Source organism: Equus przewalskii, chromosome 7 (assembly GCF_037783145.1).
Source record: "Equus przewalskii isolate Varuska chromosome 7, EquPr2, whole genome shotgun sequence".
Lineage (NCBI taxonomy): Eukaryota > Metazoa > Chordata > Mammalia > Perissodactyla > Equidae > Equus > Equus przewalskii.
Window position 1 is genome coordinate 3,157,434 of NC_091837.1, and position 25,440 is coordinate 3,182,873.

Sequence of the window (25,440 nt, forward strand, 5' to 3'; positions counted from 1 at the left end):
GCTGGGCACACAGTACAAGCTCACTGAATGAATGAATGACTGCACGCAGCGAGAGTGGGGCTTGGGGGACGGAGAAGCAGACATTCAGAGTTACAGCAGAGACAGCGGTGGAGAGAGCGGGTCAGACGGGCCTTGTGAGGCTGAGGGTGCAGGCAGGTTGTGGTCAGAGCTGTGGTCGGGGGCTTTCTGAGAGCTGCTCGCACAAGCCTGTGCCCCCTCCCTGCCCCCCCCAACTTCCTCAGGCCAGCTCTGGGGTCTCGGCAGGTGATCCACAACATGACCTCTGAGTTCTTCGCTGCCCAGCTTCGGGCCCGGATCTCCGACGACACCACTCACCCGACCTCCTACTATGAGCCTGAGTTCTACACTCCAGATGGCGGGGGTACCGCCCACCTGTCCGTGGTTGCGGAGGACGGCAGCGCCGTGTCAGCCACCAGCACCATCAACCTCTAGTAGGGGCTGCCAGGTGGCCTGGGTGGGCCAGGGACTGCCCGTGTGTCCCAGAAGGGGGCTCCCTCAACCCCTTTCGTAGAGGGAAACTGAGGGCCCACCTTGGTAGAGCGCTTGCCCCAGGCCTCGTGGGGAGCAAGCTGGAGTGTTGTTGGGTGGGAGGGCGCTGGGCGGGCACAGCTGCCTGACCCAGCCCGCTTGTAGCTTCGGTTCCAAGGTGCGATCGCTGGTCAGCGGGATCCTGTTCAACGATGAGATGGATGACTTCAGCAGCCCCAACATCACCAACGAGTTTGGGGTGCCCCCCTCACCGGCCAACTTCATCAAGCCAGGTGTGGGGTGGCGGGCTCGAGCAGGGAGGAGGCTGGTGTCCCGGAAAGGCAGCTGACCATCTCTCTGTCCCCTTTTGCGCACCTGCCGGCCACAGGGAAGCAGCCGCTCTCTTCCATGTGCCCGGCGATCATCGTGGGCCGGGACGGCCAGGTCCGCATGGTGGTGGGTGCTTCCGGGGGCACGCAGATCACCACGGCCACCGCGCTGGTATGTGCCACCCCCTGTGCCCCCAGCCCCTGCCCCCAGGCCACGCTGACCCCATCCCCACCACCACCCCTAGGCCATTATCCACAGCCTGTGGTTCGGCTACGATGTGAAGCGGGCGGTGGAGGAGCCCCGGCTACACAACCAGCTCCTGCCCAACACCACGACGCTGGAGAGAGACATTGACCAGGTGGGGCGGGGGCGGGGAAACCGAGCCACAGTGGGGAGCTACAAGGTGTCTTGGGATGAGGGCCTGGATCTCCTGAGTCATCACAGAGTGGCCCATGGCTGGTGTCTTCTGCCTGGGGCAGATGACCCTCACGCCTGCTGCCTGGGCCATCTTGAGTCCCCATGCAGTGAGTGCCAGGCCATCTGCTCCAATGAGACCCAATAGACCCAGCTGCCCCCAGCTTGCTCTTTCTGGCCACTAGGCGACACAGGTGTGGTTCAGATGGTGTCTTGGGCCCCACTGAGGCCTCTCTCTCCCATCCCACCCCCAGGCGGTGGTTGCAGCCCTGAAGAGCCGGCACCACCAAACGACAGTGACTCCCACCTTCATCGCTGTGGTGCAGGCCATTGTCCGCATGGCTGGTGGCTGGGCGGCTGCCTCAGACTCCAGGAAAGGAGGGGAGCCTGCCGGCTACTGAGTACCCAGGATGGGGAAGGCTGACTGGCAACCCAGGGAAGAGATGCCCACTGGGGCCAGGAGTGGGACTTTGGGGGACGTGCTTCCCCTGTAAGTGGCAAAGCAGTGCAATAAATAAGGGTCGCAGCGCCAGGCTCTGGGCAGTTTGGCCAGTCAGCTCCCAGTCCCTGTACCTTAGCATCCTGTGTGTGAAATGGAGTCGTCTGGCAGCAAAGGATGCAAAGACGGGATTCAGAGGTTTTTACACCTCGGGCGCTGGAGTTAACCTCAGCATTTTCACCAGAGCCTGGTGGGTGGGGCAGGAGGGGGACACGCAGGGCAGGTCCCTGCCGAGCACTGTTCTTTCCCTCTGAACCCCAGGACCAGGGGCCAGGCCATCCCTTCCTGGGCTGGCCAGCCGCACTTCCCAGTATTGGCCACCAGGGGGTGCCATGACCCTGGTGTGTACTTGGGCAGATGGCGACCAGCAGATGCTGGGAACCCCGGTACCTTCTTGGGATATCCAGGCTCACCCGACCCAGGACACGGGAGGTGAAGCTGAGTCTGAGGAGTGGGATTGGGCAAGAAGCTGGAGTGGAATACGTTAGTGAGAGCCAGGCCCTGGGGGCTTTCCAACACAAACCCAGCATGACACCCAAGCTGTGATCAGCTCCAGGAAGCCCAGTTCTCAGGGAAAAGAGAACTGGAAGAGGTTCCCAGATCCCGAGGGTCAGGCCTGGGGCTGGCGGGCGGCCAGAGAGCTTAGCCCAGAGAGGGTGGATCTCTACGGGCCTGCCTGACACAGCATCCTGCCCCTTCCACTGAGGGCCAGCCCCTGCCCGCTCAGGGTCTGCTAGCTCATCCTTTACACACAACTGTAGCACAGGAAGGGAGGCACTGGGAAAAGCTGGTGGTGGTGGTGGTGGGGGGTGCTGAGGAGGGGATCCCAGCCCCACAGCCAGGTCTCCCCCTGACTGGTGAGCACAAGTGGGGCCCCTGAGGGTAGGGGGCGCAGGGGCCAGGAGAGGCCAGGTCTCGGCTCTCTTTCATGAGGTGGGAAAACCTGGGGCTTCCAAAGCGCCCACAGAGAGACGGGTTTTGGCCTGCAGAGACCCCCAGGTCTGAGCCCTGAGGCCTGGAGGGTGGCATCTCTGGGGTCCGCAGGCAACAGGATGGAGGCTGGGCTGGTGGGGTGTGCAAGTCCCTCCTTAGCCCTCACTTCGGTCCCATAGGAAAGGCCATGGCCCATTTGCAGAGGAGAAGACTGAGGCCTGAGGGGGCGGCCCGTTTGCCGTGGAGGTGGGGGCCGACCCTGAGGCTCCCTGGGCCCGGGCCGCGTGTACCTGGTTACGCAGGCCCCGTAGGGTTCAGCCAAGAGCACCCGCCGGGCTGGGGAAACCGATTTCTCCTCTCCTTCCTCCCCATCGGCTCATGACCCTCACCCCCTGGACAAGGACATTCAAGCCCTTCCTGGCTGGTCCTCCCTGGCCACATCTCCGGCCAGGCAGTCATGATGTCTGTTCCTTTCCTGGGCCTTTGTTCCAGTGGTCCCTGTATCCTGACCTCTGCCTGACCACAATGGCTGGGGAGAGGAGGGGGGACGTCCCACCCCTGAGCCTGCCGACCCCGCTGTCCCTGTCTCCATGCGGGTGGGCTGGCCCTGGCCCAGGAATGCGCTTTGGTTTCTGGTTGCACAATGTCACTGCAGGGGTGGGGGGTGGGTGGGGGCGGGAGGAGGTGTCTGCAGCCTCCCGCCTCAATGGGCAGTTGTGGGAACTGGCCTACGGCAGAGCCCCCCCAGCAGCCTCTCCAGTGCAGGCTGACCGGGGGCTCTGGACTGGGGGCCTGGCAGGCTGTGTGGCTGTGCAGGCACAATCCTCTGTGCCTCAGTTTCTCTGCTGTACCAGGAGGTGTAAAGAGACCTGGGGAGGGTAATGCTTAACTGGAAAGGGCATGGGGAGAGCTTGGGGGGCAGTGGGGGACTGTGTAGGTAGGATGTCAGCCTGCAGTGGGCCCCCATTCCCCCAGCTGCCTCCCAGCTGGGCACCCTGAGGCCTGAGCAGGGCAGGGCCCAGGCCAGTGTCCCCAGGAGAGGAGGCACTGCCATAACAGGAGTAGCACAGATGGATGCCGGAAAGCAGAAACACAGCAAGGGAGGGGCAGAGATGCAGACAGAAGGGCAGCCTCACTCCCTGGAGGCCCACAATGGCATTTCAGGACAGCAGGCCCTGGAGGTGGCCGATCCGGGGGGCACTGGCTGCCAAGGGCTGGACGCATGCCCTGTCCGCACTCCCCACACAAAGAGTCTTACAGTGCCCACGTCAGGTGCTCTTGAGTCAGCCTGCTCCTTGAGCAGACCGGGAAGCCCCCATGTCACCTCCCCTGCCCCCAGGCCAGGCTGCGGCTGAGCTGGGACTTGAACCCAGGTTCTGAGTGACAGCAACTTGGGTCCCCCCTCCTTCTGTCTCTGGCCCGTTTAGCCCCACACCCCCCCGGTATCCTCTGGCTCTCAGGATGCTGGGATGAGCTGCTGCTAGGCAGGGGCACGCCAAGTGGGGACTAGGGGCCCCGTCCTGGGACCATTGTCCTTCTGAGCTCCAGGGGAGGGGCCAGGCTACCTCAGCTTTGCCGGGAACCGGGGAGTGGCCCTGGGGGCCATGGAACCCTGCACTCCCGCTCCTCTGGGGCAGCAGACGCCAAGTCCTCAGGCTCGTGGGGACGGGGTAGCCCAGGGCGCCTGTGGCCGGGTGGGCGGGCCAGCAGGCAGGAGGGGCGTTTGCACCATCTTGGCTTGCCGTGGGAACAGTAGTGAGGGAGTTAAAGGCAGGCGGCTGCTTGTTCCTCTCTCCTGTCTGGAAGGAAAACTCCCCTAAACGCTGTGCTGCCTGGCCTCCCGGCAGGGCCGAGAACAAGGGCTGAAGGCTGGAAGCTGGGGCGCGTGACCAGCCTTGCCTCTGTAGAAGCACTCCAGGAGTGCCGCCGCCGTGCCCGCCGTCCCCACGCCCACCGTCCGCCTGGCTGCCCGCTGGTCCTCTGTAAACCTGCCTGTCTGCCCATCCATCTGTCATCCCCTTCTCTCCAACTGTCTCCCTGACCGTCCATCTCTTACTATCCCCTCTCCAGCTGTCTGGCTCGTCTGTCAATCTGTTTGTCTGTCTGTCTCTGGCCCCCATCCATTTATCCATCTGTCCAATCATCTCTGAGTCTATCTGCACATCTTCTTGTTCATTCATCCACGCAGCTGTCTGTGCATCTGTCTGCCCACTAGCCCATCTGCCCATCTGCCTCCCCTCTCCCCCCAGGGCGCAGAGCCATGGCCCAGGGTCGCAGGGCTACGGTAGGCATGGTCTTGCTGGGGCTGGGGCTGGCCCTGGCCATCATCGTGCCCGCTGTGGTCCTCTCTCGCCACCTCGCCCACTGCGGCCCCCAGGCCTTTGACCACGCTGCGGTCGCTGCTGACTCCAAGGTCTGCTCGGACATTGGACGGTGAGTGAGAGGTGGGTGGGAGCTGGGTGGTCCTCGGCGGCTGGCCCCTCCCAGAGACTGTGTGACCAGTGGCGGGAGCGTGGAGAAGGCACGCATGTGTGCAAGCTGTCATGTGGGGGCCAAGTGGGTTTGGACTCCAGCAAGAAAGCAGCCCCAGGGCACTCACACAGAGTAGGCAGTGGGTGTGTGCATGTCACAGACGGGGGTTTGGGGTAATGACAGTGTGGGCAGAGGGGAGGTGGTGTGTGAGTCTATTCCAGCTCCAGGACTCAGGCGGCCCAGAGATGGCACCGTCACAGTGTCACTGGTCTGGCTCAGGCTGACCCCGATGACCAGCACTGGCCCCTTCAGAGAGGCCAGGACAGTTCTCCGGGGCTGGGGTCTTCTCCCAGGGGCATGGGCAAGGGGGCTCAGGGGCTCAGGGGCTCAGGGGCTCTGTATGTGAGTACTGGCCTCCCGGGGTGCACTCAGTGCTGCCCAGGGCCAGCCTCCCACCCTGGCCCCCAGCCCCCACGGCCTCCTCTCCTGGTGTCAGGGCCTCAGTCAGGCCAGCGGTGGGCCCATGAGTGACTTTGATGTTTGGCGGGTGAGTGAGGGGGCAGAGGAGAGCAGCTCCAGCTGGCGTTCCTGACCTTCCAGGAAGCCCAGCCCATGGGAAGCTTCCACTGCCCCTGGGGCAGGACATGGCTGGGTGCCCCTGCTGGGCCTGCCTCCTGCCGTGGTCTGGGCAGCCGTCCCCCTTCCCTGCAGGCTGGGTCTGCTTCCCAGAATATCTGTCTCGTGGGCCATTGTCAGGGTCAGAAGTGCTTTGTAAACCGAAGGGGACAGTCCCAGAGCTGGGCAGTGTGGCCAAGTCCCGGCCCAGGCGCCACCGCCACCGGGCAGGTGGTCTTCTCTGCCTTTCGTCCTGGCTCCACCCCTCCTGTGTGCTTTCTGTTTCATTCATTCACCTTCTCATTCATTACTTTCTTCCTTTGTCTGTCTGTCCTGTCCTTGCCCTACTCCCTCCCACCCTGGTCCTCTGGGCTCTTCTCAGGGCTTTCTGTCCCCTCCCTCAGGGCTCCTTCCAGGATGACAGTGGCTGAGGATGGCAGCTCAGGGACAAGTAGGGACAGGCTGCTTGGTCTCCTCAGAGCTCCCAGGGGTGGAAGGGGAGTAAGCCCCCCATGCTCTGGAGAACAGGCAGAGGCTCTGTGCCCACCGGAACCCATAGCTGCAAAGATGCAAACAGGGCTGGGGCTACGGGGACCAGAGGCCACTGATGGGAAGGCAGCCGCCAGGGGTGGGGGGCTGCTGCCGCGTATCTCGGGGTGGGGGTGGGGGGCGGCTGGGCCTGCTGTGTCTCCCTGAGTCTTTCCGGGGTTGGGGGTTCTCCTTGGCCTTGCCCTGCTGTGCTTGTGAGGGTCCAGGTTGGGGTCTCTGCTCTGAGCCCGTGTTCCCCGAAGCACCCCCAGGTGAGGAGAGCAGATGTGGTTTCTCCCCTGGGTTTTGTGTACTTTCAAACAGCACTCTCCACTTCCTGTTCTTTTTTAGGAAGCCAAGAGTGGGAGGGAGCCTGGAGCTGGCCCCAGCAGCTGTGGAACAGGGGTCATGTGACCCTGGCTGGGCTGGGGCCTCTGGCCAAGGCCAAGATGCCTCCCGTGAGGGCCTTGGTCACGCTGCTGCTGTGGGGTCTGATGGGGCCGCCTGCCCGCATCCCGCTCTCCCCTCCTCCCTGCAGCTTCCTCACTGCCTGCTCCCCACCCGCAGGGCCTCCAGACGCCCTCTCCTTCTACCCTATCCACCGTGGGTTTCTTCCTTTGGGGCTGGGCCTTCTGCAGCAGCCAGAGCCCCTGGGGAGGGTTCTCAAGGCTTGTGGGAGTGAGGACCCAGTGCCATGTCCAGTGGACATCCAATAGATGCATGGTGACAGTGAGGGCACTCCCCTCTAGACGGTCATCTTCCCGCCGTAGGTCCCCGTGTGTTAGGCCTGTGTGCAGACTGGGTGTTCTGAGGCTCTGAGTAAGTGCTTGTCTCCTAGAGAGATGCCTGAGCTTCAGGGTCAGTGGTGACTCTTAGGCTTTGTGGCATCCGTCTGCTGTGGCCATTCGGAAACACCTGCCCTCCCACAAGACCCTCCGTGGGAGGAGTCTTTGCTCCCTGCTCAATCCAGTGGGATTCCTTGCTCCCTTGATTTATGAGGAAACTAGGCCTGCACAGAAGGGAACTGCCTGGTGTCACGGAGAGAGCACGCCCAGCTGGGACTGTCATCCTCAGCTGCCCCTGCAAGGGTGGAAATTCTCCAGACCCCAATGCTTGTCTAGCCCCGAGGCTGGGCCTGTAAAGGTCAGAGCTTTACTGATCAGGCAGGTAGTTGTAGAGGAGGCTGGAGGGGCCCAGGGTGCCCACCCTCTAGGGCTCTGCAGTCTGGGCTGGCCCTGGGCTTCGGAGGTGGGATGAACCCCAAGAGTTGAGTCTTGTCACTGCCCCAGACCCCACCGGGGCTCTGCGGGTTGCACTCTCGGTGCAGAGGAGAGCAGGGACTTTGGGCAAGGTCAAAAACAAGCCTCAGTTTCTCCATCTGTGAAATGGGGCTCATGTCAGCACTCCCCTTGTGAGAGGGCCGTGGAGCTTGCCTGGTATGTAGGGCTTGTGCCCTGGATGGCAATCGTTCTGATCACTGTCTGTTACAGTGGCTTGGACTGCACGTGAGTCAGCATCTCAGGACCGTGATACAATAATAGTGTCTAATACCTAGTCCAGTTCAAATTTTCCCCATTGACCCAGTAATTCTATCACGTCTCTCTCTCTTTCATCTCCCATCTATCTATCATCTATCTATCTACCTACCTATCTATCTATCCATCTATCTATCATCTATCTATCTGTCATCTATCATCTATCTATCTATCTATCTATCTATCTATCTATCATCTCTTCAGATCCAGTATTCAATCAGTGGTTGGCGTGTTTCTTTAGTCTTCTTTAATCTAGAACAATCCCCTGTTTATTGGAAAAAATCAATTGATCTTCTACGACATTAACATTTTTAAAGAAGTCAGTCCAGTGTGGCACAACCGGTCTTCACAATCTTGATTTGTCTGCTTATTTCTTTATGATCAGATTCGGGTTAATCACACTGTAACACAGGCGCTGTTTCGCCCTTCCAGTTGTGTCACATAGGAGGGCACAGATGGCAGGCTCTCACATCATCGGTGATGCTAAGTTGGGTCGCTTCCTACAGGTGCTGTTCCCCTGATCTCTCCACTGGATGGGGTACCATTTTCACTTTTAAATTAGTAACATATGGTTTGATACTTTGAGACCATGTGAATATCTTTTTCTCAAACAACATTTTACCCCATATTTTAACATCTATTTTGATCCTCGTCTATACAAATAAATTTGTGTTTGCAAAAAGGTGATTTCTAAACCTGTCATTTCTTCAACATTTGTGAGCCAGTATCCTTCTGTGAAGATCCCCTCCCAGCCTGATATTCCTGAGTATCACTATTGACTCATGGATTATTTTAATTCATTATATTACAATCCATCACTTTTATTCTTTTTGTTGCTCGAATTGTCACAGATACGACAATGACACAGTGGGAGCCCCTTTAAGCCACCAACTATGTTCTTGTACGTGTCGCCATTAGACTTGGAGAATTTTCTAGGCTTCCAGCCCGAGATGTTCCAGGATCTGCTTGCATATCTCCTCATCCAGCCCTGAAATCAGGAATTAAGAGAGAATGGCATTTTAGAAGGCGAGCTCTGGATGCTGGCAGTGCTCGTTACTGCCGGGCTGCCATGCTTACGGGTCGTGTCAGTGCACGGAGCCAGAGCAAACTGCATGATAGGAATGCCATGAATCTGTGCTGAATCTCCAGTCCAAGTCCACCTGACGGGGGCCTTCCTCCTCCTCTTCCTCTCTCCCAGCGTAGGATCCGAAGGGAACACCTATCAGTCAATCAATGAGCCGCTTCTATTTTTCATGCATCCTCTCCATTCTCACCTCTACTCTCCTTTTTTATCCACACAGCAGGCCTCCTCACCCATAATAGCTTTGGCCATTTCTCCCATTTTTTTCAGTTAATTTTCCCCCTTTCCACCAGATGAGATTTTTGTCTACACCGTCATTAAAAGGAAAATTTTCACCAGTCCAGTTAACGTATCCATAACGTCCAATTTTATGTGCCATAACACAGGCAAGTTTACTTTTATCAATACCAGGGCCCATAAAGCCAAAAGTTCTTTTTTCACCTGCCATTTGACTGGCCTATAGGTAAAACACAGCAGCCACGTCCTCAAAACAATATCCCCACCCCATTTTTTATGGTTATAGTTTACCTACATTTTCAGAACAACAGCCATTACATTGCTGTACTGTTTCCATTATAACCATCATTTTTAGCCTTAGTTCTCCAGGTAAATATATATTTAATTCTTACTCCTACTCATTATGTCAAACTCTTTCCAGTTATTTTGGTTGCCTGAAGTTTATTTTTATTAGATTCCACAGGCAGCGTTCCTGGGGAGACATTCACTGCTTTCTTGCCTGTTTGTAACAGTCTGTGGCCCTTGGAGGGGAAGGTCGGTTTAGCTGGGTACACAATCCTTGGCTTGTGTTTTCTTTCCTTGAATGTACTGATTATAACTGCCATTGTCTCTGGTGTAAAACATTGATGTCGAAAGTCTGATGACAGTCTGATTTTCTTTCTGTTGTAAGAGACTTAGTCTTTTTACCTAGATGCCCAAATAATTACTAATTTTTATTAAAGTCCAGTAGGTTTATTAGAATGCATCTCAGTGTTGGCTTTTCTGAATGGGTTTTGCCATGCAGTGGGGCGCCCTTTCCATGCAGGGTGTTGAGTTTGTTTTTTGTTTCTAAATCAGAAAAGTTATCTTGAATTGTAGTTTCTATTATTTATTCTCTTCCATAGACTCAACTTTCCTCTCTGGGGCTCCTATTAATGGAATGTTTGATCTTCTTTGCCTATCTTCTATATTGTTATTTTAAAATCTCTCTCTTCGTTTGTTTTTGATTTAAAAAAATTTCCCCCTTTTCATCTTATCTTTCTTTGCAGGTGTCTCTGTAGGCGTTTGCTCTGTGTTCATCCTTGTGTAGTCTTTGCTTCTGAGAATTTTTTCTTTTATGCTCCATTTGGTCCTGAGTTCTGTAATCTTGTTTTTTCTGTCTTCATTTTCTCCAACACTTCACTTTAGGGTTTTTCTCATTCTGATGTAGCCTGTTCTTTCATGGCATCTTATATTTTAGCACATTTTGACATATTAAGTTGCAGTTCACGTCTGCTTGTGGGCTTGTCTTTTTGGTGTGCCTTGACGGGGCATCGTTCTGCTCCCTACTATCTTTTATGTTATAACAACTCTGGGTGCAATGTGACTTCAATCCTTTTTATTGTTCATGTTTAAGCAGGATGAATTTTCCTTCCCTTTGGGGATGGAAGTTGCATCAAAATAGCTTTTACAGTTTTGGGTTCTTTAATTCCTTCTATTTTTTTTTTAAACTGTTATTTACTTATTTACTTAATTTTGTTTTTTGAGGAAAATTAGCCCTGAGCTAACATCTGCTGCCAATCCTCCTCTTTTTTGCTGAGGAAGACTAGCCCTGGGCTAACATCTGTGCCCATCCTCCTCTACCCTATGTGTGGGACACCTGCCACAGCATGGCCTGTCAAGTGGCGTGCAGGTCTGCACCCGGGATCCGAACTGACGAACCCTGGGCCGCTGAAGTGGAATGTGTGAACTTAACCACTGTGCCACCGGGCTGGCCCAATTCTTTCTATTTTTTTCACAAAATGGTTTGAAAATTGTATGGCCTTGTACTTTCTGATATTTGTCTTCTCAGATCGCCTCCAGTACTTTTTAAAAAACTCTAGGTCTTCTTTTCCCTCTGCCCTGTTCCTGGCCTGCTCAGCTTGACTCCCCTCCCGGCAGCTTCACCCCTGTGCCGGCCTCTGCCCTGGAGGATAGCATTAGTTTGGTGATTCTGAGAGTCACCGGACCCAGAACTCTTCAGCACCATCCAGCCTTCCCTGGCCCCTACTTACTCACCTGGCAGCTGAAGACTGCCAAATTCAGGCTGTAAAGCTCAGCTGAGCAAATGTTCTCAGATTGATGGGCCTTGCAGACTTCCCTGTGAGAACCTGTGGGGGGCGTGGGAGTTCACCAGACCTGTTGTTTCCCCTCCCCTTCCTCCCCCGCCATGGGGGCGACCAACCCCACAACTTTTGATCTACGGTATTCTCATTACAGTTGGTTCAAAATATTTTCTAGGGGCCGGCCCCATGGCCGAGTGGTTAAGTTCGTGTGCTCTGCTTCGGCAGTCCAGGGTTTCGCTGTTTCGAAGCCTGGGCACGGACATGGCACCGCTCACCAGGCCATGTTGAGGCGGCATCCCACATGCCACAACTAGAAGGACCTACAACTGAAAAAATACACAACTATGTACCAGGGGGCTTTGGGGAGAAAAAGGAAAAATAAAATCTTAAAAAAATTTTTTTTCCTAATTTCCGCTGTAATTTCTTTGTTTCTTGGGTTATTTAGTAGTTATTTTTCTCAATCTTCAAATGCATGGTGATTTTCCAATTAATTTTTTTTTTTTTGAGGAAGATTATGTAGGGGAGGAAGACATTTCCTCTTCCCAAATGTGGGTGTGTCTGGCCGGAGAAGGAATTAAATTCACATGAGACAGAATAGCAAGAGAAAATTAAACAAAGCTTTGTGAGGAACCATGGCCCGGGGCCTCTCTTCCCCAAGGAAGAAAGGGCACCGAAGAAGTGGGGTGCACATAGTGGTTATATACCCCCAAACAGGGTGTTTCACATGTGATTGAAATGTCCCTCCCACAATAGTCACCAGATTGCCCTGTCGGCACAGTGCTTGATGGATACAGCAGGTAATGGTCTGCTGTCTCAGAGGGCGCAGCAGGAGGCAAGTCTGTTGTCTGGAGCTGGGCGGTCACAGGTGAGCGCAGCAATCAGTTCCTAGCCTAAGGAAAGATGCTTAATCCTTAAAGAAATGCCAACGTTGGGAGGGGAGGGAAGTCAGTTAGAGGAGGTTACCAGAGAAGCACAATAAAATGCAGATTTAAGTCCTTGCCTTTGACATTGATTAAGAGTTTCTAGAGAGAAGGTCATCGCCTTTCTTCTTCCTGGTACAGAGAGGGAGGCACCTTTTACAGATAGAGATTTACCTTACAAATGTAAATGTGTCCTAACAAAGGGCAAGTTCCATTTCTCAGAGCCTCCTTCCCTGTCCCAGTTTATCAAAAGCAATCAGCCTCAAATAATCCTGATGCCAAAGAGACATATCTTGCGGTGGCCAGTTTCAGGTCCCTACAATTAGCTCTGAGCTAAATCTGTGCCCGTCTTCCTCCACTTTATATGTGGGACACCCACCACAGCATGGCTTGCCAAGTGGTGCCATGTCCACACCCGGGATCCAAACCGGCAAAGCCCAGGCCGCCGACGTGGAACATGAACTTAACCACTGCACCACCGGGCCAGCCCCTTTAATTAATTTATATGATATCAGTTCTTTGAAACTTGTTGAGATTACTTTAAGGTCCAGCAAATGATTAATTTTTATAATATTCTATGTGTTCTGGAAAAGAATGTGTGTCCAACTGTGTGATTGTGAGTGATGCGGGCTCGGCGAGCCGAGGAGTTGAAAGAAAGATTTCTTGGACTCTCAAGATCTGGCAATGGTGCTCTTCTATTTAGAGAATAGTACGGAATAGCATGGGGACAGGACCCATGGGCAGTCAGAGCTGCTGCTGCATGGGGACAGGACCCATGGGCAGTCAGAGCTCCTGCTGCTGCCCTGAGTTGAGGGTTAGGGCTAATTTTATAAGGCATGGGTACATGACTTATTTTTACTGGAAAAAGAAAAGATGATGTAAAAAGTCATTAAATGATTTCAATGCAGATGGGGTCTGGTTATTGTGCGGTCATATAACTTTAGATACGAATCTGGCCATATAGATCGGCATGTAGGTGAGGATGCCCTGGGCTTCTCTCCCTGGGGCAGCCCTAATTCATACCATAAAAATCCACCGGGTCGTATAGTTTGGCACGTAGGCCAGGTCACCTTGGGCTTGTCTACCTGGGGCAGCCTTAATCCACATCATGAGCACAGAGATCTACACGTGTGAGTTCAGTCAGTTTCTTACGAAGGTGTCGCTCAAATCTCCCACAGCCCCGCTGACTTCTTCCGCTTGTTCTCTCAGCCGCTGAGAGGCGTGTCACAGTCTCCCACTATGTATATTCGTCTATTTCTTCTCTTTGTTCTGCAAATTTTTGCCTTTTATAATTTAAAACTAAGTGCACACACATTTTGATTTTTATATCTTCCTGTTGAATTGAGCTTTTTGTAATAACAGTGTCCCTCATTATGTCTAATGACAATTTTCTTGTTAAAAGTCTACGTGGTCTGAAATTAATATAGTTATACAAACTTGGTTAGCGTCTGCATGATACATTTTTTTTTGTCATTTTATCTCCATGTCTGTTCATCTATTTTCTATATGTTCTATTCTTTTCTCTCAGCACTCAAATTTGGATATTTTGTACTGAATTAATTTTTTTCCCTTTGTGTCTAATCTGTTGTTAATCTGCTGTCAGCACTGAGCTCCTAATTCTATGTTTTATAGTTGCCAGTTCTCTGGTGAAATTCTTTTTTTTTTTTTTTTAAGATTGGCACCTGAGCTAACAACTGTTGCCAATCTGTTTCTTTTTTCTTTCTGCTTTTTCTCCCCAAATCCCTCCAGTACATAGTTGTGTATTTTAGTTGTGGGCCCCTCTGGGTGTGCCATGTGGGATGCCGCCTCAGTGTGGCCTGATGAGTGGTGCCATGTCCGTGCCCAGGATCCGAACCAGCGAAACCCTGGGCCTCTGAAGCAGAGCGCGGGAACTCAACCACTCGGCCACGGGGCCAGTCCCCTCTGGTGAAATTCTTAATCTTGTCTTTTATACCCTTGAAGGTAATTATTTAAAGCCTGTGGTCTGACAGTTTCATCATTTGGAGACCCCACAGGTTTTTTTCTTCGTCATTGTCTAAGCTTTTTCTGGGCTCTGTTTGTGCTGCCTCAATTCCTCATTTGCTTGGTTATTTTTAATTTAGCACTGGAAAGTGTTATAAAAATTGTTATTCAAAATAAGTTTTAGAAATAATTTGAGGCCTAGGACACCAGCAATCTGGGGGCACCTTCATCCAGTCTGAGTGACTGAGATGGTCTGAAGCCAGGCCGCCGGGCCTGTCAGGGCTGGTCTGTTTCCAGTTTACTGTCACTCCCAGAGTGAGGACCCGTCTCCAAGTGTGGTTCGCCCACATGCGCAGCCCCCAGCCACACGAGGGTGTCAGAAGCCCTGCGTGGCCTCTCAGTCACCTCTTCCTGGACCAGCAGTCATCTGGAGGAAGGCAGCTCCCGAGGCCGGGCTCACCTCTCTTCTAGGCCTGTAGTCCTTCCAGCCTCTGAGGCCTGTCAGCAGAGGCCTCCCACCCATCTGGCTTTGCTGGTTGGCTGTGGGAAGTTCGGTCTGAGTTATTTCATCTCCGATTACCGGAATATCTGATTTACACTTTAGATTATTTTGTTAAACTATAAGAGAGCAAGGCAGATGCAAGGGGCCAGGTGGGAGCTCATTGCAATAACCCGGTGAGAGATGCAAGTGGCGTGGACCAGGGTAGTGGTGGCGGAGTGATGAGAAGGGACCAGAACCTGGGTATCTTTTGGAGGTAAGGAACTGGCAGGATTTGCTGGTGGACTGCACGTAGGGATGAGGGAAAATGACCAATCAAGGAGGACTCCAAGGTTTACGGCCTGAGCGAGGAGTGAGTGGTTGCATCCTTTTCTGATAGTGAACGCTAGGAGAGGAGTGGTGGGAGGGCAGCTTAGGTCAAGTTAAGAGTGAAACGCCTCTTACACATGCGGGGGCGGTATCCTGTGGATGGCTGAGTCTAAGTGTCTGGAGTTTGGGGGAGAGGACTGGGCTGAGGATAAAACTTGGGGGTCAGCAGCTAGAGGTTGCGTGTTCAGCCCTGAGCCTGGACCAGCTCGTCCAGAGGGTACAGATGCACAAGGACCAGGGACTGAGGCCAGCGCCCCCAGCATCATGAGGTCGGGGTGGTGGGAAGCAAACCAGAGCTTGCGGTAGGGCGGTTTCCTGGAAGCTGAGAGCCGAAAGCACTTCAGGGGAGGGAGCAATGGGTCGGGAGAGATGAGGCCTTTGTTTTGGATGGAAATTGAAAAAAAAAAATTTTCCAGTTTGTCTTTTGACCTTGTTTATGGTGTTCTATCCTTACTAAAATTTGTGTTTCTCGGGGGGCCGGCCCAGTGGCGCAGCGGTTAAGTTCGCATGTTCTACTTCAGCAGCCCAGGGTTCACAGGTTCAGATCCTGGGCGTGGACCTAGCGCCGCTCATCAAGCCACACTGTGGTGGTGTCCCATATGAAAAAAAATAGAGGAAGACTGGCACAGATGTTAGCTCAGCAACAATCTTCCTCACACACACACACAAACACACACAAAATTTAAAAATTAGGGGCCGGCTCCGTGGCCGAGTGGTTAAGTTTGCATGCTCTGCTGCCGGGGCCCAGGGTTCGGATCCTGGGCGCGGACATGGCACTGCTCGTCAGGCCACGTTGAGGTGGCATCCCACATCCCACAACTAGAAGGACATGCAACTAAGATATACAACTGTGTATGGGGGGGCTTTGGGGAGATAAAAGCAGAAAAAAGAAAATTAAAAAAAATTTGTGTTTCTCTGTGCCTGAGCGTAGCAGGCTTATTCTCGCATGCTTCCAGCTTCGTGCCCACTTTCCCATCCCAAGATTATGTGTATCCGTGTAGCACCTGTGTGTGCCCATGTGTGGGCTGGGAGCAGGGACACGGGCTTGGGGGAGGGTGTGAGTCCAGGATGGAGTGGTCAGGCCAAGGTGCCCAAGCTGAGAGAGGGTGCTGGGCCCAGAGGTCCCACGGGGTGTAGGAGAGGGACCCAGGTCCACTCCCTCTCTGGGCCTTGGTTTCCCCATCTGTAACTGGGGTTAAAATGCTGGCTTCCTTGAGGTGCTGCGGAGGATTCCTGGGTGTGAGGGAAGAGGCAGCCCCTGGTAAGCTGTGCAGGCCTATGCTCCAGGGATGGGGTCATTTCTGTGACATAGGCCAGTCTGACCAGCACCTCAGAGCTGAAGGACCCACCCCTCACTGCCCATGGACAGATGGGGAAACTGAGGCCAGACAGGCTTCCCATAGACATTGGGGCCCCAGGAGAAGCTGTGGGGCCCATCAGCCCAAGACCCAAGCCCCGGTGGCAGAGCAGGATCCTGGGGTCACTTGAAAAAGTCTCATCTTGAAGAGGTTGGGGCCTGTGTGTCCCCAGTGAGATGAGGAGTGGAGGCTGCCCAGGGCGGGCTCCTGGGACTGTTGGGAGGGACCAAGGGGCTGGCTCCGGCATGGTTCTGCCTGTTGCAAATGAGCCAGTGCTGCTGAAGGACCTAGGGAGTAACGGCAGCAGAAGCATTTTACAAACTGAGAAGTGCCTTATATTTGGCAAGGGGCAGTGTAAATGGCATCATAATTTGCAATCTGTAAAGTGTGTGGACCTGTGAGCAGTTGCACTTGAGAGGGCAGCCGGATGTGATCTCTGACCTAACATGGGGTTTGGTGGCAGCAGATGGGCCACCCACATGTCACCATTCCCTGGCGAATGGTAGCTGAGCAAGCCGAGGTGGGGAGGCCGGGGTAGGGGAGCCAGGCCATTTACTCTGCCCATGTTCCCTAGCGCCATCCTCCAGCAGAACGGCTCAGCCATGGATGCCACCATCGCAGCTCTGGTCTGCACAGGTGTCGTCAACCCCCAGAGCATGGGCCTGGGTGGAGGGGTCATCTTCACCATCTACAATGCGACCACAGGTGAGCCCATATGGGACCCCCATGGGAGGGTGGGCTTGTCCACAGGCACTAACGGCGAGGTGCTTGTGAACATCCTGAGTGTGCTGCCAGGCCTGTCCTGTCCTGTCCGCCCAGGGGGCCTCTCGGTGCCCCTCCCCCCGCCTCATCTGTGCAAAGCCTTCCTGGCAGGTCCTATGCCAAGTCCTAGCCCAGAGGCCAGTTCACAGTGCAGAGCGGGAAGGGAGACCCAGAGCAGGGCCAGGGCCATCTGAAGGGCCCAGGCTGTGGGGCAAGGCCTGGCAGCCGCAGGAGTGCCCCTGACCACTGGCACGCCCTGCCCTGGCTCCAGGGAAGGTGGAGGTCATCAATGCCAGGGAGACAGTGCCTGCCAGACACGTCCCGGATCTGCTGGACCAGTGTGAGCAGGCCCAGCCACTGGGCACAGGTGAATCCCTGGGCAGGGCCACCTGCTCCCACTCCACCAGGCCATTGGGGCTGACCAGAACAGCCCCCTGAAGGGGCAGCATGCTTCATGCACAGGCTGTGACACCGTGACACCGAAGGACAGCAGCTAGGGGTGTGGAGCCCCCACAGGTCCTGACCCACTGGGGTGGGGGAGTTTTCCTGGGGAAGGGGTGATCCAAGCAGGGGACCCAGCCCAGGCAAAGGTCTGGACGGTTCAGTGGAGGTGGGTTGGTGGGGGGTGCGTGGGAGGTCTTGGGGCCAGTGTGTGCTAGGCCCTGGGGCCTTGGCTGTGGACTTTGTATGGAGGGCACTGGGGAGCCAAGGTGGGTTTGAGCAGGGAGGGATGTGGGCAGGCCTGGCCTCGTGAATGCTCACTCTGGCTGCCATGGCTGGGGGGGGCGGTTGTGGGGGTGATGGAGAGCCCCTGGGGCAGGCTTGGGAGCCACGGGGCTGGGGGCAGGGTGGGGGTAGTGGGGGGCCAGGGCATGATGCTGTGGTGCTGTGCAGGGGCTCAGTGGATCGGGGTGCCTGGGGAGCTCCGTGGCTACGCCGAGGCCCACCGCCGCCACGGCCGCCTGGCCTGGGCGCAGCTGTTCCAGCCCACCATCGCGCTGCTCCGAGGGGGCTACCGCCTCCCCCCCGTCCTCGGTCAGTTCCTCAACCACAGCCTCCTGCGGCCTTCCTTGAATGCCTCATCCCTGAGGTGAGCACCGCCCGGGGGGACCCGGGGCCCCTCCTCTGCTCCTGGGGTCAGGCCGCGGCCTGTTTGAGCCGGGCCCCATCCCAGCCCCTCCTCACACCGGAGGGTTGACCTCATGGGGGTGCCGGGGGCCTTGGATGGCCAGTACCTTGCTGTCTCAGTTTGTAGACCTTTGGGCTCTGCATGGCAGAACCTAATCGGAGGGGCTCAGGCCAGAGGGAGTTTAGGCCGAGTGATGGGTCTCCCAGGGCATGGATTTGGGCTCCGCTACTGTCCTCTGGCCCTGCCCTCCTTCTCACTCTCTCTGGGTTGGCAGTAGGGCTTCGGCTACCCCCTTGCCTGCCCTGCCAGCCCACTGACCAGGTCCTCGCAGGAGTGTAGGGAGGACGGACCCCGGGTGGATGCAGGCCCGACAGGGGAGCACGCCCTCCTGGGCCAGGGTGAGGAGTGAGGAGAGAGGCGTCAGCCCCTCCAGTCCTAGAGAACTGGCCCCCTGATGTCCATGCCAGCCCCTCAGGAGCCCAGACCAGGACTGCCTCCCTGTAGCGTCCCAAGGCCAGCACGAGAGCCCCTGCAGCACTGTGGCTGCCCTCTGGGACTGGGCCCCACCCTGAGGCTGCTCCCCAAACCCCAGGCAGCTCTTCTTCAACGGGACAGAGCCGCTGAGGCCTCAGGACCCATTCCCGTGGCCCACGCTGGCTGCCACCCTGGAGACTGTGGCCACGGAGGGCGCAGAGGTCTTCTACACGGGGAGGCTGGGCCAGACGCTGCTGGAGGACATTGCCAAGGAAGGTCAGCAGCGCTGAGGTCCCAAAGTCCCCGGCCCTGCCAGAGAAAGATCCGGCTTCTGGGTGCTGGGACGGGGCAGGCCCTTCCCGAGGCCCCACGGGAGTTCCGGCTGCTCCCAGGGCTTGGAGAGGCCGTGTGCCCAGTCCTGCCCACTGCTGGCCTCAGGGACCCTGTGGTCAAGGCCCTCAAGGAGCAGAGTCCCCCGTTAGGAGAGTTAGCAGTGGCCATGGTGGCCCCAGTGGGCTCCTGGGCCTGGAGCTGGCCCCCCTCACAGTCTCTTGGAGGCCAGCTCGCCTCTCCCATCTCCCCCTCCTCCCCCTCCCAACCTGCCTGCCTCTGGCCTCTGTCCACCCATCCCCCACTGGGCTCTAGGGTCCAGCCCTGAGGCCACTGCCCACAGACCCACCATCACCCCTCTAGGTCTAGAACGCTAGGGACAAGGGGAGCCCCACTGTGTGACCTGGGGTTGGTGGCAGTCACTCTCTGCCTTATTTTCCCCATCTGTACATGGAGCCCCCTCTGTCTCACCCCAGGCAGCTGGCTGACCCTGCAGGACCTGGCGTCGTTCCGGCCGGAGGTGGTGGACGCCCTGGCGGTGCCCCTGGGAGACTACACCCTGTACTCACCACCACCGCCTGCAGGGGGCGCCATTCTCAGCTTCATCCTCAATGTGCTCAAAGGTGATGATGCCCCCAGGCCTCCCGCCCAGAGCCCTGCCTCGCTGGGAGGCTAGACTCCAGGCCCAGCGGGGACTTTGGAAGCCATTGCTTTTTCCAGCTCAGACGAATGACACGGAAGACAGGGCTGTGGAAATGGGGCGAGATGGTGTGTTCTAGAGGCGGCCTCTAGCGAGGCCCACACTACGGGCTTTGCTGAAGGGTCTGAGTCCTCCCCTGAAGCTGACCCAGTGCAGGGGCACAGGAGCAGGCGGGCTCTGCAGGTAGTGAGCTGCCCGGCGAGTGTGTGCAGGGGGCTGAGGCCCGGCCCCACCCATCGCAGCCTACAGGGTGGTGAGGGGGCTCCTGGCAGTGGCCAGGGCTGGGGCCGCCCGAGGCTGACGGTCCCCTGTGGCCGCCGTACAAATGACCACAAACTTAGTGGCTTCAAACAACAGAAATTTATTTTCTCACAGTCCTGGAGGCCGCAAGTCCAAAATGGAGGTGTTGGCTGGGCCACGTTCCCCCCGGGCTCTGGGGGCGAATCTGTTCCTCCTCCTCCAGCTTCTGGAGGCTGCCGGCACACCCAGGCCTGTGGCCAGCTCGCCAGCCTCCCCTCCGTGCCCACAGGGCCTCCTCCTCTTCTCTGAGTGTCCGTCTTCTAAGGACACACAAGGTTACATTTAGAGCTCGCCCAGATAACCTGCTCCTCTCAACAGCCTTAACTTAAGCACACATTTTGCCGTAGAAGATAGTCTTCCCAGGTCCTGGGGATCAGGATGTGGACCGATCATTTTGTTGGGGGGGCTAATATTCAACCCCCACCTGCGCTCCCTCCCTCCCTAGGGTTCAACTTCTCGGCAGAGTCAGTGGCCCGGCCCGAGGGGAGCGTGAACTTGTACCATCACCTCGTGGAGACCCTCAAGTTTGCCGGGGGGCAGAGGTGGCGGCTGTGGGACCCTCGAAGCCACCCGGAGCTCCAGGTGAGGTAGCCTGGGCTGGCGGAGAGCCGCCTTCCCCGCCCCGGGACTGGGCGTGAGGGGAGCGTCAGGCAAGGTGCTCTGTCTGTGGATCCCGAGAGCCTGGCCAGGTGGCATTGGAGGGTGTATGTGTGGTTGGTGCCAGAGCTGGACAGCCTGGCAGTGGCCCAGGGCAGGGAGGGTGCAGCGGGTCTGGGGACTGGAAGGGGCACCTGAATGGCTAGTATTGGGGGCAGTGACGTCTCAGAGGACCTGGAGGGTGGGCAGGGTCTGGGCTGCAGGGAGGACAGATTGGAGAGGGTCCCCCAGGGGGTCCTCTGCTCCATGGGCCCCTCTTGGCTTCTCGCTGACCCTGCCACCTGCCCACCCACCCCAGAATGCCTCCCAGGTCCTGCTGGGGGAGGCTCTGGCAAAGCACGTCCGCCAGCAGATCGACGCCCGGGGCGACCACCAGCTCAGCCACTACAGCCTGGCCGGGGCCTTGGGCTACAGGATGGGCACAGCCCACGTGTCTGTGCTGGCAGAGGATGGTAGTGCTGTGGCCGCCACCAGCACCATCAACACGCCGTGCGTGAGGCCCAGGGGCGAGCAGGCAGGCCCCACTTCTTTGCTCCCTAGACCTCAGCCCCGGCCTCCCCTGCTTGTCTCCATTGCGGCAGCACTTTGAGTTTGCCTATTTCTTCTATCAAAAGGGGTCCAACACCCCTGACACCTCTGGCTGAAAAGGTTGTTGATGGGGTGGCCCTGAGCCAGGACCCACCTGGGATGGCCCTTACCCAGAAGGACGCCCTGAGGCGGGGCACTGGTGGATATCTGGGGACAGTGCCAAGGAGAAAATAGCGGCTCCAGCATGCTGGAGGGCAGCTGCTAAAACGGGGGCCTCCTGGAAGGCTGGCGAGCCAGCATCCACGCTGGGGGTGGGAGGTGGGGCGTGCGGCCCGAGCCCAGGCTCTGCTTCCCCATCTGCAGCTTCGGAGCGATGGTATACTCACCACGCACAGGGATTCTCCTTAACAATGAGCTCCTGGACCTTTGCTGGAGGCGCCTGACAGGCTCCAGTATCACCCCCCGACCTGGTGAGTGTGGGGACCCCGTTGGCGAGAGGAGGGAAGGGCGCAGCTGCCCACCTCACCCAGCCACGGTGAATGGAGATGGGGGCGTGGGGGGAGTGGAGGCTGTCCTGGAGGGCACTGGCTTGGAAGCCAGGATGCGAATGACAGTTGTCTGGCCTCCAGTTGCAGGTGAGAGGCCCCCATCATCCATGGTACCCTCCATCTTGGTCAACGCAGCTCAGGGGTCAAAGCTGGTGATTGGTGGGGCTGGGGGGGAGCTCATCATCTCTGCTGTGGTCCAGGTGAGTCTGGGGGCTCCTGGCTGGCATGTCCCGTCTCTGGGAGGCCCTGTTGTCCTGCTCTCCCACGGGGGAAGGGAGGGATCGGTGTGGGGGGCCGGTGCCGCCTCCCTCCCTCACTGTGGCCTCCTTCTCTCCACCAGGCCATCGTGAACAAGCTGTGGCTTGGCTTTGACCTGGAAGCAGCCATCGCAGCCCCGATCCTGCACGTCGACAGCCAGGGCCAGGTGGACTACGAGCCCAGTTTCAGCCAGGTGAGGCCGCAGCCCAAGCCGCCAGTGCACGCTGCTCGAAGCCCCTTCCCCGGGGATGAGCTCAGCTGCTGTCTCGGGCCGGGCACACTTGAGCTTTGGGTGCCATCTGGAGTTGAGAACGCAGTGGCCAAGGCACCAGGCCTATCTTGTGGCCGCCGAGGCAGAGAACAGAGTGCAGTGCGAGCTTCTCCCAGGCAAGCCCTCGGCACCCGGTCTTGCTCTGTCTGGGCCACTCTCTCCGGAAGCTCGTTCTCCTGCTGTGGCCTCTCAAGCTCTTGCGTGTGGTGATGTGTTTCCTTGTGTGATTTGCAGCTTTTACTTGTGAGTTTATTTGTAAGACTGTATCATTCCTGTGAGAGTCCATGGAGGGATTTCCTTCCAGGGCACTGGCGGTCGCATTGGTGCTGAGGTTTTTTTAATTTTATTTTTATTATTTTTTAATAGATTTATTTCTATTTTAATTTTTTTAATACTTTTTTTTTGAGGAAGATTAGCCCTGAGCTAACATCTGCTGCCACTCCTCCTCTTTTTGTTGAGGAAGACTGGCCCTAAGCTAACATCCGTGCCCATCTTCCTCTACTTTATATGTGGGACCCCTACCACAGCATGGCTTGACAAGCGGTGCCATGTCTGCACCTGGGATCCGAACCGGCCAACCCCAGGACACCAAAGCAGAGTGTGTGAACTTGACCACTGTGCCACCAGGCTGGCCCCTGGTGCTGGTTCTTCTGAGCATTTCTTGGTTCCCCGACATGAGCAGGCAGGGGAGCTGAATTCTCTCATGAGACTCCCTGCCCTCAAGCCCCCAGCAGACGGTCAGCATCCTCAGAGCTCTCTGGGCTGGCGGATGCCCTCCACTAGGACCTAATTTAAAAGACTGGCAGCTTTTCAAGGCTCCACGCTTCATGCCTGGGGTCAGTCCAAGCTGCTGGGGCTCGTAGTCCTCCAAGCCGCTTTCCTGTGATGAGCGTGTCTTGGTCTCAGGGCCACCTCCACAGCCCTTAGAACTCTGAAAGCCATAGAGTGGGGTTTTGATTCCGAGGGGGTGTGTAGTCCACGAGAACCTCAGTCTGTGGGCCTGGCGACAAAGGGCCTCAGCCCGTCAGCTCAAACTCTCGGAGCCCGAGGCCCTCCCTCTCGTTAGGCTCCTCCCTGTGGAGGATGTTGAGTGCTCCCTCAGGCCTCATCCTCTTATGCCCTTCCCCTTGACCTTGGCTGAAGCTCCTTACTCTGTGAGCATCGTTCTCCAAGGAACTTAGATTCTGGGAATTCAGAAATGATAGCCTGGAATCCGTCGACCTGCGAGCCCAAGATCCTCGGAGAGTTAGAGTGTTGGCCTTGCAGGTCTAGGGCATTCCATGGAGAAAATCCTAGACTCTGGGTGGAGACCTTGAGTCTCCAAGGGCTTTCACACCCACCAAGGCCCAGGGACTGAGGCCAGAGGGGCCTTCATTCCTCGGGGCCTTAGAGTTTGGCCACTAGACCCTAGGAACAGAGTCTCCAAGCACTGAGGGCCCTGTTGTGGCCTTGGCTATGAGGACCTTGGCCTTCAAATCCAAGGACATTGGGCAATTAGTGCGTCAGGCAGAGAAACTTGTAACTCAAGGGCGTAGCGCTCCAGAGACCTCGCCTCACCAGTGGCTCAGGGCGCACGTCTCACCAGGTGACCTCAGGTTGGAGGCCCTGGTCCTGGGGACTACAGAGCACTAGGGTCTTTGTTCCTGGAGGTCTCTGGAATCTAGGGCCCTGGTGGGCTAAGGTCCTTGGCCTGTTGGTCCAAAATGGTAACTGGAAACAAGGGACCCCAGTAGCACAGGTGCCCACACTCCAGGATTTATGCCCCTTACAAACATGTGGCAAGTATGTGACGGCTACAACCCCAAGGCAAGGTACCTAGTGTCTTAGAAACCGACACCTGGGGCCCTGATGCCCTAAATCCCACACACGCAGCGTCGCAGACCTGAGCCTTTAGGGCCCTGTGCTCTGAGCGCCTCCGTGGGGGACCACTGGTGCCTTTAGCCTGGGGGTCAATGTCCCTGGACTTGTGGATATTCAGAGAAAATGGCATCTGAAGCTTCAGGTCCTTCTTCCAGCTGGTTCCTCAACCCATGGGGCCCTAAGCTTGCGAGGCCTCCGGCCGCCAGGAGTTTGACTACCGCCTTCCTGGGTTCTATGATCTCCAGTCTGCTCATGCAGGTGTTGAGATGGAAGGTCCTATGCAGCCTGACAGTGCTGGCGCCAGGGCCTCTTCTCCTCCGTGTCCCGAGGCCCCTGGGCACCCCAGACGCTGAGGCGGGGAGCGAGATCTCAAGTTGGGCAGGTCCTATGCCTGGAGGACCCAGGACTCCGCCTTCTAGAAGGCTTAGCTTTCAAGGTCCTCAAAATTAGAGACCTCTCAGCCTAAGTTCCTAGCAGCCACCTTCTGCACCGAAGGCCCCAGATTCCTCAGATGTTGCCCCTGGGGCCCCTGGTGTCCTTGGATCCAGGACAGAAAGAAACTTGAGCCTCGTGCTCCTTCGGGCCTGAGTGTTGTCCTCCCCGCCACGTGCCTGGAGCCAGGCTTCCCCGCTAGCGCCTGAGGAGTGGGAGGCCACAGGGTTCTTAGGTCCCTGCCTGGGCCCTGTCCCTCCAGGGGCGGGTCTGTGCTGCCCTCACCTGTGCACCCGCCTTCTCTCCTCTCCAGGAGGTGCGGAAGGGGCTTCAGGACCGGGGCCAGAGCCAGAGCAGGAGGCCCTTTTTCCTGAACGTGGTCCAGGCTGTGTCCCAGGACGGCGCCTGTGTGTATGCCGCGTCGGACCCGAGGAAGGGGGGGAAGGCCTCGGGCTACTGACGAGGCTGCTCCTGAGAGCCAGGGTCCGGGTGCCATCGGTGTCCAGGCTGGCCTTGGCCATGAGACCGAGAGCTCCAGTGGGATCTGGACTGAGGGATCAGCCTGGGGCTGCAAGGGGTGGGGACAGCATGGCAGATGGAGGACCATAGGGGCTCACGCCCTGCCTGCCCTGCGCTGGCCCCTCCAGCCTTCCCCAGGCCTCTCACCCAGGACTGTGGCCCACCCCCATCTGTATATCTTGCAGTCCAAGATTAAAGAGGAGGCCGGACATGAGCTGATTTGGGGTCGAGGTAGGGAAGGGGACCCTCAGTACACACATTGAGCTCCTACAGTCCTCTGCTACATACCACCGTGGAGGTGGGGAAACCGAGGCTCAGAGAGGGGCCGGGCCGCCCCTGGACAGCATGCACCCCCCGTCCCCCACTTG

The 25,440-nt window shown here is 56.9% G+C and overlaps 2 protein-coding genes across 41 annotated transcripts in view; both read left to right on the forward strand.

Annotated features, from left to right (window-relative positions):
• GGT1 (gamma-glutamyltransferase 1) overlaps positions 1-1,805 on the forward strand; it is a 33,038-nt gene extending 31,233 nt beyond the window's left edge. For 36 of the 40 annotated variants that reach the window (XM_008536487.2, XM_070628218.1, XM_070628232.1 and 33 more), the window contains 5 exons: positions 265-452; positions 655-782; positions 878-990; positions 1,064-1,177; positions 1,488-1,805. In XM_008536487.2, the coding sequence (XP_008534709.1) occupies positions 265-452; positions 655-782; positions 878-990; positions 1,064-1,177; positions 1,488-1,634 (690 nt within the window). In that variant the 3' untranslated portion in view covers positions 1,635-1,805. Of the gene's footprint in view, positions 1-242; positions 453-654; positions 783-877; positions 991-1,063; positions 1,178-1,487 lie in introns of all 40 variants that reach the window. The other 4 variants (XM_070628236.1, XM_070628234.1, XM_070628200.1 and 1 more) reach the window with 2 other exon arrangements.
• Positions 1,806-4,416: 2,611 nt separating this feature from the next.
• GGT5 (gamma-glutamyltransferase 5) lies at positions 4,417-25,281 on the forward strand. The gene is made up of 13 exons (XM_070628266.1): positions 4,417-4,647; positions 4,915-5,098; positions 16,879-17,009; positions 17,338-17,433; positions 17,961-18,156; positions 18,788-18,945; positions 19,476-19,622; positions 20,445-20,581; positions 20,955-21,145; positions 21,548-21,654; positions 21,814-21,932; positions 22,073-22,183; positions 24,867-25,281. The coding sequence occupies exons 2-13, from the start codon at positions 4,926-4,928 to the stop codon at positions 25,011-25,013; spliced, it is 1,713 nt and encodes a 570-aa protein (XP_070484367.1). The 5' UTR covers positions 4,417-4,647; positions 4,915-4,925; the 3' UTR covers positions 25,014-25,281.
• Positions 25,282-25,440: the final 159 nt, after the last annotated feature.